The sequence below is a fragment of the Pleurodeles waltl genome, chromosome 9 (genome assembly GCF_031143425.1).
Source record: "Pleurodeles waltl isolate 20211129_DDA chromosome 9, aPleWal1.hap1.20221129, whole genome shotgun sequence".
NCBI classification, from domain to species: Eukaryota; Metazoa; Chordata; class Amphibia; order Caudata; family Salamandridae; genus Pleurodeles; species Pleurodeles waltl.
This window is the reverse complement of record NC_090448.1, coordinates 226,705,891-226,719,757: the sequence shown is the minus strand read 5'-3', so window position 1 is coordinate 226,719,757 and position 13,867 is coordinate 226,705,891. Positions and strand designations below refer to the sequence as shown.

Below are 13,867 nucleotides of genomic sequence, written 5' to 3'. Positions count from 1 at the left end.
TTGAGGGCCTGGTAGCTCCCACAACAATAAAGTGTTACAAAAGCCATGTCAAAACAAGACACGCATTGATGAAACTAAAATACTTATAAAAATATGTCAGATCAGTTGGCTTTGTCAGTGTTTGTTTATTTTCATGCTTCCCATAATCGTGTTGAAAATGGTTACACTGATTTTCCATTAGAAATATTTTTGGGAAATACTAGCATGCATCAACACATTTTACTAAATGACACTTCATTTGCATATATTCAGAGAGCATTCTGGGAGCATTATACTTAGCCTTATAGCCTAAACTTTTCAAACATGTGTATACATGTTTTTTTTTTTGGTACTGGAACCAACGTCAGTAGTGAAGTGTGTCCTTAAAACATTTATTTACAGCACTCACCCTAATAATGAAGGCTTTCAAATAATGAACCATAAATACAAGTTCGAACAGCATTATCTTTAGGAAACACATTACCTCAACTGCAGAGAGTTCCACTCTCTGTAATCAGGCAGCCAAATGGTTTGTGCTGCAGGGGGTTGGGCTTACTTGTCCCAAGGACAAAGTAAACATAAAAACTTGTTTTTGCCCTTGACCCCAAACAAGATGTCCCGGGCGATAGGAATTCCACATCCCTGCATTTATATAACTATATTTCAATAGATGTGAAAAAATCATTTTTTGTACTTGTGTGTTAAAAAATATTTTAATAGAATGAAAAAAAAGACAACACTTTACTTGGTGATGTGCAAATGATAAATATTTTTTCTGAAACCTAATTTTCACAGATTATTGTTAATACACTGTATAGTTCTATCAGCAAAGCTGCAAGTTAGTAGGAAAGTTTTGGGGCATTTCTTGGAAATGTACTGTCTGCAAATAACAGTGTGCTACCACATCATGCTTCAGTAATATACTTATTAAAAGTGAGCGTTTAAACATCAACTGAGAAACACTTCTGCACTGATGGCAAAGCTATTAGTATATTAAGGGGCAAGTCATGCATGGATCATGTGTACCCTATATGTGGGCTAGCTTTATTATACATGAAGCAAACATTTAGTGTATTTAATCAAACAAAAGAGGACGTTTTTACAGCAGAAATGCTGAACTCGCATATTTGAACGTGCACTTATATGTGAGAATGAAGAAAAAGGCGACTGTAAAATACAATATTTGCATAGGATCACACAATTTGTGACCCGTTTCCGGAGCAAGTACATTACAGTTAGGTCAAGAAGATTGTTCAAGCTACTCCACCTGCAGGTCTAGTAAAATTTTAAAGATTTTTCAAGGCCCGTTGCAGTAGGCCTGCTAGCCCTAAAAACGCCCTCTAGGGGGCAGGTATATGGTTACACTGCATCACTCTCTCCTGTTTTTTTTCATGGAGTTATGCCCTCTAGGGGCTCACAATATGGTTACATGACCAAGTTTCTTACAAATGAGATTTTGTTATGGTGCCCTCTAGGGGCTCTTGAGAATTACAGTCTAATGCCAAACGTGTATTTTTGATAAAAGTGTAAATGATAATTGTACATGTTTTAATAATATTTCCTTCGTACAATTATGACCATAATTCAGGCCAACTTAACACCCTTATTACACTATGACTCTTTGAACACTCTTGATATGTTTGGATGACTCTTCTAGTTTATTTCTACTTTTTGGCAAGAAAAGTCCAGTTATGCATTTACAATGCCAATAGCTCTAACTCAAGCAAATGCGTGACCCAATGCATTGCGAATGCGTGTTTCATTATTTTCACTTGTCCCACAATGCTCTAATCAAGGTTATCTTTTCCATGAAACATTTATTTAAGAAGTGGGTGATCACAGTTACCACCATGCAATGCAATGTAAAGAGAACCAAAGTAATAGTCACCACATCATCTGCTTCACTTTTAGTTCGATAATTTCTTTCACTATTATTTAACTTTGTTATTGTTACTATACTCTACCGGATGAAAGGATGTTGTTAATCATAAATGTTGATAGTAGGTTTACCCATGGAGGGCGCGATCGCGCCCCCCAGGGATTTAATTATTTTTTTAAATAACATTAAAAAAGTGAAATTGACAGGGGGTCACCCGTGGCGCCGGGGGACCCCTGTGGGGGAAATCATTTTTTTAAATAGTTCTATGGTTTCCCCGGACGCCACTATGGCCCCAAAGGAAACCATAAAGCTATTTAAAAATATATAGATCTATATGTAGATATATCTATATATAGATATGTGTATATATATTTATATACACACACAGGGCTAAATATATATATATAAGAGAGAGATAAATATATATGAGAGAGAGAGAGAGAGAGAGAGAGAGAGAGAGAGAGAGAGAGAGAGCGATCACTTTTGTCAACACGTGTGGTTTCCCTGGGGGCTGCAAATGGCCCCCAGGAAAACCACACCTACATATAAAAATGATTATATATATATATATATATATATATATATATATATATAAGCCACCAGTTCTCTTGCAGTTGCAGCTTAGGTCTTCAAAGCAATGCAAATGCGTCAACGGACGCTTTTCAACTGTAGCTTTTAGCCAGCAATAAAAAAGTCAAGCAAGTCTTGTGATTATGTTTCTGCTACAAAGGGATCTGACTTTTGTCTAGTGGCAGTTTTGATGCCATAAAGTAACGCAGAAGGTTTATATGCCTACTGCAAAGATCAAATCTGTATTATATTTAAATAGCTCAGTAGATTAGTAAATCCAGCCATTACCTGCGCTATAATACAAATGAAATGTATGTGCGGGGGGTAATGGAGAGATTAAGAGAACTTTTGCTGGGTGGTAGTGAGGGAATCCGAGGAGGAGGTAATGGGAGTGGGAGCACCAATAATGATTGTTGGAATGGGCGCTAGAGGCGGTAAAGACTGTGATGATTAGTATGTGACAAGGTGAAGTAATAGTGTATCTTTTTCTGAGTGTCTTGAGAGAACGTGCTGATTGAGGGAAGGGGCGAAGGTAACTTGACCTCTACTGTTGCACGTATCACACACCCACACACCAGAAATTTTGTGACTGTCTACGTAGGCTAATGTTTTAGAGCAACAGTTTAGCCAGTAGCAGTGATGGCATCTCATTGGATGACTGCTGCTCAAGTCCTCACTCTGGTTATAGAGGTCACCGATGATGTAGGATCAGAGACTGAGACAGCATCTGAGGCATAGGACAATGGCGCAGACTCTGGGAGTGATTTTTCAGTCGGAGGAGTCCCATTCAATAACTCTTCTTCCAGTGATTATGAGGGAGGTGATGAGGACAGTCCTGCTGTCACTTCACAAGTACAGTCTGTGCAGCGAGACAACAGCGGGTTAGCCCAACCCAGAGAGCAGGTGCATGCAGCGGCAAGCACAGAGAGTGCTCTCTTGGGAGCTCCCCAATTTATTTTAGCCCCAAATTCCACTGCCAAAATCGTATTGTGGAGACATCAAAATGATCTATCACAAAACAACCTGGTTGTGTAAGGCAGGCACCTGCATGTTTGGTCCTGGGCTCGGCGGCCATAAAGGGAAACCTACCAAATCCAGACATTTCTGGAAACTAGACATCAAGGGGGAGTCCACAGAGGTGTGACTTGTGTGGATTCCCCAAACTTTTCTTACCCAAATACCCTGCAAAGGTAAAATGTTGAATTAAAAACTCAATTTTTTTTTGCATTTCTGTCACACAAACGACAGGATTATGCTGGTATCCACAAAATTCCTACCACCCAGTGTTTCCCCACCTGTCCTGATAAAAACGCTACCCCACTTGATTCCCTGTACCTAGTGCCTGCGTCAGGAATGGATGACCCCAGGGACAACAGTTGCCCTCATGTAGGGACCAACATTGACCGTTGTGTGATCTATTACTGACACAGGCACTAGGCCTACCCACACAAGTGAGGTGCCATTTTTATCGGGAGACTTGGGGGAATGCTGGTTGGAAGGAAATGTGTGGCCCTCTCAGATTCCAGAACTTTCTATCACCGAAATGTGAGGATAAAGTGTTTGGTTTTTTTGCCAAATATTGAGGTATGCAAAGGATTCTGGGTAACAGAACCTGGTAAGAGAGCCACAAGTTACCCCATCCTGGATTCCCCTAGGTGTCTACTTTTCCAAAATGCACAGGTTTGGTAAGTTTTCCTAGGTACCAGCTGAGCTGGAGACCAAAATCCACAGCTGGGCACTTTCCAAAAAACACAGCAGTTTTCAATGTAAAATTTTGATGTGTCCATGTTGCATTTTGGGCAGTTTCCTCTCGCAGGCACTAGGCCTACCAACACAAGTGAGGTACCATTTTTATCGTGAGACTTGGGGGAGTGCTGGGTGGAAGGAAATGTGTTTCTCCTCTCAGATTCCAGATCTTTCTATCACCGAAATGTGAGAAAAGTTAGTTTTTTTGCCAAATATTGAGGTTTGCGAAGGATTCTGGGTAAAAGAACCTGGTAAGAGCCCCACAAGTCACCCCATTCTGAATTCCCCTAGATGTCTAGTTTTCAAAAATGTATAGGTTTGCTAGGTTTCCTTAGGTGCCGGCTGAGCTAGAGGCCAAAGACCACAGCTAGGCACTTTGCAAAAACAGGTTAGTTTTCTTTGGGAAAATGTGATGTGTCCATGTTGTGTTTTAGGGCATTTTCTGTTGCGGGCACTAGGCCTACCCACACAAGTGAGGTACCATTTTATCTGGAGACTTGGGGGAATGCTGGGTGGAAGGACGTTTGTGGCTCCTCTCAGATTCCAGAACTTTGCAGCACCAAAATGTGAGGGAAAAGTTTTTTTTTTTTTTTTACCAATTTTGAGGTTTGCAAAGGATTCTGGGTAGCAGAACCTGGTGAGAGCCCCACAAGTCACCCCATCCTGGATTCCCCCTGAAGTCTAGTTTTGAAACAGGCAAAGGTTTGGTAGGTGTCCCTCAGTGCTGGCTGAGCTAGAGGCCAAAATCTACAGCTAGGCACTTTGCAAAAAACACATCAGATTTCAATGTAAAAATGTGATGTGTCCATGTTGCGTATCCTGTCGTGGGCATCAGGCCTACCCACGCAAGTGAGGTACCATTTTTATCAGGAGACTTGGGGGAACACAGAATAGCAGAACAAAGGGTTATTGCCCCTTGTCTTTCTCTACGTTTTTTCCTTCCAAATGTAAGACTGTGTGAAAAAGACTTCTATTTGAGAAATGCCCTGTAATTCACATGCTAGTATGGGAACCCCGGAATTCAGAGATGTGCCAATAACCACTGCTTCTCAACACCTTATCTTGTGCCCATTTTGGAAATACAAAGGTTTCCTTGATACCCATTTTTCACTCTTTCTATTTCACCAAATGAATTGCTGTACACCCAGTATACAATGAAACACCATTGCAAGGTGCAGCTCATTTGCTGGCTCTGGGTCCCTAGGGTTCTTGATCTTGATGAACCTACAAGCACTATATATCCCCGCAACCAGAAGAGTCCAGCAGACATAACAGTATATTACTTTTGAAATATGACATTGCAGGAAAAAGTTACAGAGTAAAACGTAGTGAATTTTTTTTGTTTTTTTTCACCTCAATTGCAATATTTCTTTATTTCAGCTGTTATTTTCTGTAGGAAAACCTTGTAGGATCTACACAAATTACCCCTTGAGTTCAGAATTTTGTCTACTTTTCAGAAATGTTTAGCTTTCCGGGATCCAGCATTGGTTTCACACCCATTTCTGTCACTAACTGGAAGGAGGCTAAAAGCACAAAAACATAGTAAAAATCAGGTATGTCCCAGTAAAATTCCAAAATTGTGTTGAAAAATGTGGTTTTCCAGTCTGCCTGTTCCTGAAAGTTAGGAAGATGGTGATTTTAGCACCGCAAAACTGTTTGTTGATGCCATGTTCAGGGAAAAAACACATGCTTTCTTCTGCAGCCCTTTTTTCCAATTTTTCTGAAAAAACAAAACAACATTTTAGTTGTATTTTGGATAATTTCTTGGTCTCCTCCAGCTCCAGTAGAACCCACAAACTCTGGGTACCTTTAGAATCCCTAGAATGTTGGGAAAAAAAGGATGCAAATTTGGCGTGGATAGGTTATGTGGACAACAAAAAGTTATGAAGGCCTAAGCACAAACTACCCCAAATAGCCAAAAAAAGGGCTCTGCCTGGGGAGAGGGGGGGAAGCTCAGGGCAGCTAAGGTGTTAAAGACCCTCAACCCAATTTATACACCTGAGCTGCAGGCAAGGGCCTACAATGAGGGAGAGTGACTTTAACAACAGTTATAGACTGCGGTAAAAGGGCTATAATGTGATTTGAAATTTCCACCCACTAAGGGTACAACGTTTTAATTTAAAAAATTGAGAAACAGAAAGACAAATATTGGAATGCTGGAGTAGGAGATCCATACCAGCCATTATTTGCCATGAGAAGTTTGCTGCCTACAACTGAGCTCTCAACATTCCAAAAAAACGTTATCCTGCATTAACAGGGTGAAATCTCGATTTGTGAAAAAATTGAGCACCCAGTACATACCACAACCAGCAACATAGGGGGTTCACTGCTTGCACAATTTGCACTTCAAATTACAAGCAACTCTTAATGAGGTCCTAATTGACTGAATGTGAAAGACACCAAAAATTGAATATTATTATTTCCTTTTAATGAAATATAATTTTGGAATCTAACAAACAACTCTATGAAAATAGAGATTCCTTCTAGCTTTGAGATATGATCTCTATTTTTTAGGCCAGCAACAAGACACAGTGTTCTGGGTCTACTACCCTCATTGGATGGGAACCCCTTGAGGACCAAAATAAACTATGTTGGATTAATCAACCAACAAATGAATGGTCATACCTACTCCCAGAGAGATATGTCAGACTTTCTGGAAGCTATCAGGGAGTCAATCGATCTTGCAGCAAGCATATGTTTTCAGAAAAACATAGCTAGGAGCGTAAGAGATTTTAATCTTCAGACGGCAGAGGGTGGTTCAGATTTTTAGGGTGGTGTTGTGGTGTTAATTGGAAGATATGGCTGAAAATGTAGTTTGGCCGAGCAACTTGGAGGTGGGAGAGTACAGGGTCCACTAATGTGCATAAAACCTAGGAAACAACAGAGGTGACTGTGGAACAAGGGAGAATGCACACAGCATTTGTGACAAGTTGTAGAGCCTTCTCGTGGTGGTACTACTGTAATACTACAATTGACTCAGAACTACTAGTGTACTAACCAGGCCAGTGGACAAAGCACTTGAACTGATGTTGCACAGATGCATGCAGCTGTGGAATGGATACCCAAAATTCCAGGCCGACGCTGAGGTGCTCATGATGTCGGTAGTGAAAGATATGAGAAATGAGACCATCATCAGAGATGTGGATGATGGGACATGATTTATTTCTGTTTCAAAAAAAGTTAAGCATTAGGCAGTGCATAGCCACTTTGTGATGAAGAGCAGGGAGGCAGTCATCTACTCTGGCATAGAGGTGAGTGGTAAAGGAAAGCAAGGGTGTCATTTGTAGAAAAATCATAGCAGAAACCAAATGGTACGTACCTTTGGTACAAGCCGCAGGTAAGGAATCTGCGGCTCGAAATGTCTATCAGATCATTTGCTTTTAAGCGTGTGGTTTTGTTGCTGATGTGTAGCTTCTTGTTGGAGAGCTGAGAAAGGTGTCCTGATGAAGGCGTGAAGAGGAATTTAATGACTGGGGTGAAAAGGGGTAGGGAATAGCGCAGGAAGGATATGGAAAGTGGAAGCTGGGGGAAATAGTGCACAGGTAATCGGTGAGAAGGAGACTAAGGGTGGCTGAGGGATGGGAAAGTTGCAGGTTGAAGAGTCGCAGATGGCGGGAACCAGTCTGAAGAGAACGAAGAAAGCATTTGGCATTTGCCTGGTCTAGAAGTAAAGTAAAAGGTGATGACAGGAATCATACAAATGGCTAGATACTAGGAATATGGGACATTCCCCAGTCACGGCAACAAGTGTACATGCAAAATCTCAGGACAAAAAAAAAAAAGGGAGGAGTGAATCGGGTTTTGGCACTGGTTAAGTGGTTGAGGTGGCTGGAAGCGTAAAGAGCACAGAAAAGACAGCTGAGATTTCTTTAACGTGTGACAACAAGACCATCATTGTATATAAATACGGGTTCCCTGACACACACACCAATTTTCATTAACGATAAACACATGGTTCAATGTTTGTTTTGAAAGTGTACGTACACATTCACGTTCCAATACTGTAACAATAAATCAAGCTTCGATAGGATGCTCTTAAGCAAAACTAAACAAGGGGGTCGTACAGTGAAAAAAGTGCAAAAGTGCACCGACCTAGATAAAAATCCTTGAACGATCTCCAAGGAAATATTTTCAAAGCTTGGCTACGTTTCACTTGAGTATAAAAAAAGATGTATCTGATTTTAGCAATATAACCATTAATGAAACGTATGAAAAATGAAGTTAATATGATGTTCCATTTGGACTTCATAAAAGAACTGGCAATCATATGATTTTTAGGTCACTTTCTGCTTTTACTATGTATGTTACAAAGGAGCAAAATGGTCTAGTTCATGGCGGGGAGGATTATTACTGGACAGGCTGGATCTGCCACGCCAGTTACAAAGAAGGACATCATAGCAAGAGACTTCAGATTGAAGTCTAAACACAAATATCGCCTTGTATGACATGTCTATATATACAATATCACACTTTAGTACAGCGTTGGATAATAAATCCCCACAATTAAGCAAAAGACAGAAAAGTCCTTCAGCACGCACACACACTCACACCAGCCAGATAGACCTCCCATGTCTCTTTATACTATAATTTCGATCAACTTTCCGCACCTGTTAGACAATAAATCAGTTACTACAAACGTTAGCACAATTTCAAGTTTCAGTATCAATTCCTTCATCTTAACAAATCTTGTGAAATATTTTTCAGCAGTTCTGGTAGCTATCTATCTTCACATCCAATATAAAAGCCAATTTAGTTTTAAGGACTTGGACTAGGATACATCCTAGTTCCCCTTTTACTAGTGGGACCTAATAGGTCTAACGGATTCCCCTGTTCCTAGTAGGCCCTCATCACCTTAAAATGTGATGCACAATTAGGTGTTCATACGTGAATATTACCCTGGGAAATCTACTTACAATGCTAGGTTCAAATCTAAGGCCAGTCGCACAACTACTTGAATAATGCCTTGGAGTCCAACTTGAGTTATAACATATCCTTTTGAATTGCATCCAGCAACCCCTGCTGATCCCCAGTGGCCCTGTTACGTTGACAGCAGATATTTGGCTAAGAAGCAGTAGTGTCAAAGTAAAAGGTATTATTTGTTGGGGTTAGGGATGGGTCAATGTGATGGGTGCCCTGTCCTTCCCCAAAACAAATATGCCACTGGAATGTATCTTGGGGCCTCAGCCTTCCTCCAATGCATACTGTATTGTATCCATAGCTCCGCTCTCATTCCTCTTCACCTTCAATGGATGACCGTAGACGGTTGTATTGTTTCTATAACAAACTTCCCACCTATCTTCCAAGAAAGTAACTCAGGCCAAGAGCTGCACCTCTCCTAATCATTGCAAATTCAGAAACTCCTGCCTCATAGCAGCCTCCTTTCAGAACAGCCAGCAAAGCTCTATTAGGAAGAACTCTCCAAAATCATCTGGATTTGCTTTAGAGACATGACAGTTTTCTCCTCTTGAATAAATCCTGTATTCTTTCTAAAGGTTCAGTGAGAAGCCTAATCATGAACACATTGTTCACACTATCGACTAGAGCCAGAACAGCAGCCATGAGGTCCTAAATCTGTCATAACCAGTCTACAATTCAAAGTGCACTAGAGGATGAAAGTATATCTCCTGTGCTTCTCTATCAGTATTACACTCTTATGCTTCACTGACGGGGTTAAAACACAGAAGCCCCTCTCTAGCCATCACACACACAACACTGAATGTGTTAACTTCTAGGCACACAATACAATTATGCATTGTCATGCCTGACTTCAGACAAAATCAAGTTGAGTGAATGTTATGGTCACGAGTGCAATTAAATTGGGAGCCAACTTCACATCACCCATCAAGAAGTTAAGGGGGGTTCGTTTGCGAAGTTAGAGGGATCGTTTCTTAGGTCCTGTGTAAGCAGCGCTCTAGTTGCTAGGAGGGACCAATAAGATTACAGACATGTGGTTGACATGGCAGATCCCATAAACGTGCATTTCGGCCAAAACGTTTCCATGATATCAAGCTTAAGGGCATGCATGAAGAAAGACAGCAGTATGGTAAGAGGAGATGCCGAAGGTGTGCTCATTTCTATGAACAGCTATGTAATGGTCTGTTAGTTTTTAGTTGCAGGACGCTAATTGCCAGGGCACAAAACAGAAATGAATACATGTTTATGGAAAGAAGGGATCTGTTGAGGCTTGCGTAAGTCGTAACAGGTGTCTGTGCGAGTACTGATTCTGGGTTCTGTTCTAATGACATGTCATGGTTCAATGAGTGTATGTAACGCCATCTCTACAACAGAGTATGGGAGTGATTATCGAGCCCTGGTTGTGTTTTTTGTGCACATCTGCTGTAATGTAGTGCTGCTTTAAATCATTCAGAAGGTGACACAGTGCCCCCAGAAGGAGAGAAGGGCAGCGTTGCCTCTTCAAGTAATATGGGTGTTAGTAGTGTGAACAAGCGGAGTCCGGTGTGTCTGACAATAACTATGGGAGCCTTTCTGGTAGAATGCTTGTAAGCGAGTCACTGGGCTGAGCGTGATACGCATATGTTCTCAATAAATTCATTCACAGGGAAGAAACGAACGTGTGATAGCGGGAAGCCATCACCATGTGGCTTAGGTTTATGCTATGCCCAGAGAAAGTATGGGAGAAAGTTTTGATTCCCTCTGATGACTAAGCCTGGGACGAGCATTCCAGGGAGACAAGACCGGGCTCTTAGGTGACCGCAGGGCTGAACGGTGCAACCGCAGGCATGTCTGCTTGGTTTTCCACATAGCAAGATCCTCCTTGCAGCTCCGAGCATGTCTAGAGAGAAAGAGAGGTCCTATGTACAAATGTACAAATGTCCACCAGACAAATGTGTGACAGTTAAGTAGGTGAAGCACACTGCATCATCAGCAAACTGTGGTAGGTATATCTAATAAAATTGATAACCTCGTACTTTGCATCCTCAAAGGTATTAAAACACAGTTTTATCGCAGAGATAGTGGCATGACCAACCATTCTGTAATCTGGGGAAGGGCATATTAGAATACCTATTGCTGAACGTATGTTTAGCAAGATAAGAGATCACTAGGGCCAGGTGTGGGTGCACTGAGGCTGTTCTGATCCCTCTCGCGAGTGTCATATATTCTGTGACATTCCGCTAGCTCAATGGCTGTGGTCATTGCTGTGTAAATATATGAGTGAATCCACAGAACCCCTGTACCCAGCAAGACCACCTATCCTGGGCCTGTGCTTTGTCTGCGCCCCTTCTATGCCAGGAATATTTTTCTCCAATGAAAACCTAACTATTGTACTTAAGATTCGTCTGAGCATTCAAATTTACACAAAACCAGGGAGAAAATAGCAGTGAAGCTTCCTTTTTGTATCGTCACTTGACCAAAATTTTAACATTTTAGTGTGTCAGTTTCAGGGTTGTCTGGCATGGGTTTAATTAGAGGAGGAAAATGTAGTGTTGGTAAACTTTCTGAGTGTTGGGTGTAACTGGACCGAATCTCCGAATGTTTGGGATCAAAATAAATAGCTTGTTCGACAGATCTCTTCCAAATTTAGGATGACCAGAATTTTAAAGCCAAAAACCGGGACATTTCACAAAAATAGAAGAAGGACATCAAGTTTTTTTCAACCGAGCGCCGAGGATGACAGCGCTCATCACCACAGAATTACAGAAGAGGCACTAACAACACAAATCAAATGCCATTTTTAAAGCCAGTATAATGCCTGTAGATTGAATAGCTTTCTAATAACACGTGCTTTGTATTTCTGCTTTAGAAAACAAAAAAATCACTTCTTCCAGTTTTCAGGCGATTCTCTTTAAAAACCGGGACATGAGCTAAATTTCCCGAAATCTGCCGGGACAGCTGGTGAAAAACCGGGACTGTCCTGGCAAATTCGGGACGCCTGGTCACCCTATCCAAATTAATGAGTCCTAAACTTTCTTGATGGAGAATTATCTACTTGTCTGCACACCACGTCTACGGTGTTTTGAAACGTGTCGTGTATTCGTAATAAAGTCCTGTTTTCATAAAGAGTTAAATACAGCACGTATACCGCTTGTAAATGCATTTATAAAGACGTCTACAGTTTGAAGTGCCATATAAATGCATATCCTTCCGACTAACTTTTTAAGGACGGGCTCTCCCACCGGATAGTGCTAGCCCAGCAAGTACTGCTGCCGCCATGTTTCGGAGCGCTGCAAGATGCTGCGTGCGGGCCCGAAAAACATACTCACCCCACCACCACGAAAACCCCGGCAGCCACCGCCAAGTAGTTGGTCTGGTAGTAAAGCAAGTTGCTGACCACTCGGTTGTTCCATTTCGAGATATCCCTGAAATCGGGCTGGGCGAAGCGGTCTGATCCAGGGAAGAAGTCATCCCAAGCGCGGAGCGGAGCCACCTGCACGTCCATGTTTCCCCCGGGCCAGTGCTGACAGACTGAGACTCAGCTCAGCTGGGGCTGCCCACTAAGATTGCTTCTGCGGTTCGCGTCAGTGGTGCAACTAAAAGCAAAAGCGGGAGGTCGCCTTTCACGAACTGCACATGGGCTCTTTATCATCTGGATGTTAGCACATGGCTAACTATATATTGCATTAAGATATCTTCTCTAGCCAGGATTCTGTCACAAAATCTAAAACGCGATTAAACGATTCTTTTATTACCGGCTTTCTAAGTGAAAGGGTCTAGGATGCCTAACACTCATATGGAGAGAATGCGGCAGGAGCCTCCCTGTTGACCTTATGTGGGCAGGGTGGAAAAAATGCGCATTCCTCATCACGTAGCCACTAGCTAATCAATCACTGTGTGAAAACAGCACATGAATACAATTCCATGTAAAAGAAAACAAGCACTCGGTGTCATTCATTTAACAACTTGAATACGCTATAAACAACACTCCTCATACAGTTTAAAAAATGTACATTAGCCCCTCATCTAGTCTTCCTTGTTCCAGAAGTTACTTAGTGTGGGGTCTCTGCCTCTGACAGAATGTTTTCTATGCTTAGATGAAAAGCGTCCTGTGAAGTGTGCCTTCTTTTTATTCGAGGTGGGGGAGCCAACAAATTAACAGGAAGATCCGGGCCAGAGCCGAGCCAAGGGTCTGGCTCGGATTTAGAGCCCATGCAAGAGCCAAGCTTTGAGCATATTTGCTTATGTATACATACAATAAACATCACATAAAATATGGTAAAGTCTCTTCAAATTTCAAAAGAGTGTATTTCATTAACAGGAGGTTGCTTTAACATTAATAAAGCACATTATAAAACTCTACTGAGAAGTACTTGTTAAGTGTGATAGTTTTGTACAACTAGTAGACTGAACTCACATATTTGAACGTGTTTCATACGCGATAATGAAGAAAAAATGAGTTTTGCTGGAATAAAGTATATGATAAAGATCACACAATTTAAGCTGAGAAGTCACAATTTATCCAGGTTTTTTGGTTTCACTTTGTAACAAGCATTGGCAAAGGCAATAGGTCTTGCCTATGCAGGACCTATTGCCAATGTTTTTAGCCATGTTGCAAATGGTTGAGAGTAAATATAAAAAGCTTTATGACACAGCCAGCGTTGGCTGCGTTATAATGTTTTGTTTGTTTTACGTGCAGCTATGCTGCACTGAAGCCAGCGCTGCTGTATAATCTGTATTATAGATCTATAGTCTAGGGGCCGCAAGCATACTCGTGAACTTTGCATGCGGCCTCCTGTT

General features: G+C 41.5%; 1 protein-coding gene across 1 annotated transcript in view; it reads right to left on the bottom strand.

The window, feature by feature from the left end:
• The window catches only part of ARL6IP5 (ARF like GTPase 6 interacting protein 5), a 46,338-nt gene extending 33,537 nt beyond the window's left edge, over nucleotides 1-12,801 (bottom strand). Inside the window, exon 1 of the mRNA XM_069206587.1 lies at nucleotides 12,397-12,801. Within this exon, the coding sequence (XP_069062688.1) occupies nucleotides 12,397-12,572 (176 nt within the window). The 5' untranslated portion in view covers nucleotides 12,573-12,801. The remainder of the gene's footprint in view (nucleotides 1-12,396) is intronic.
• Nucleotides 12,802-13,867: the final 1,066 nt, after the last annotated feature.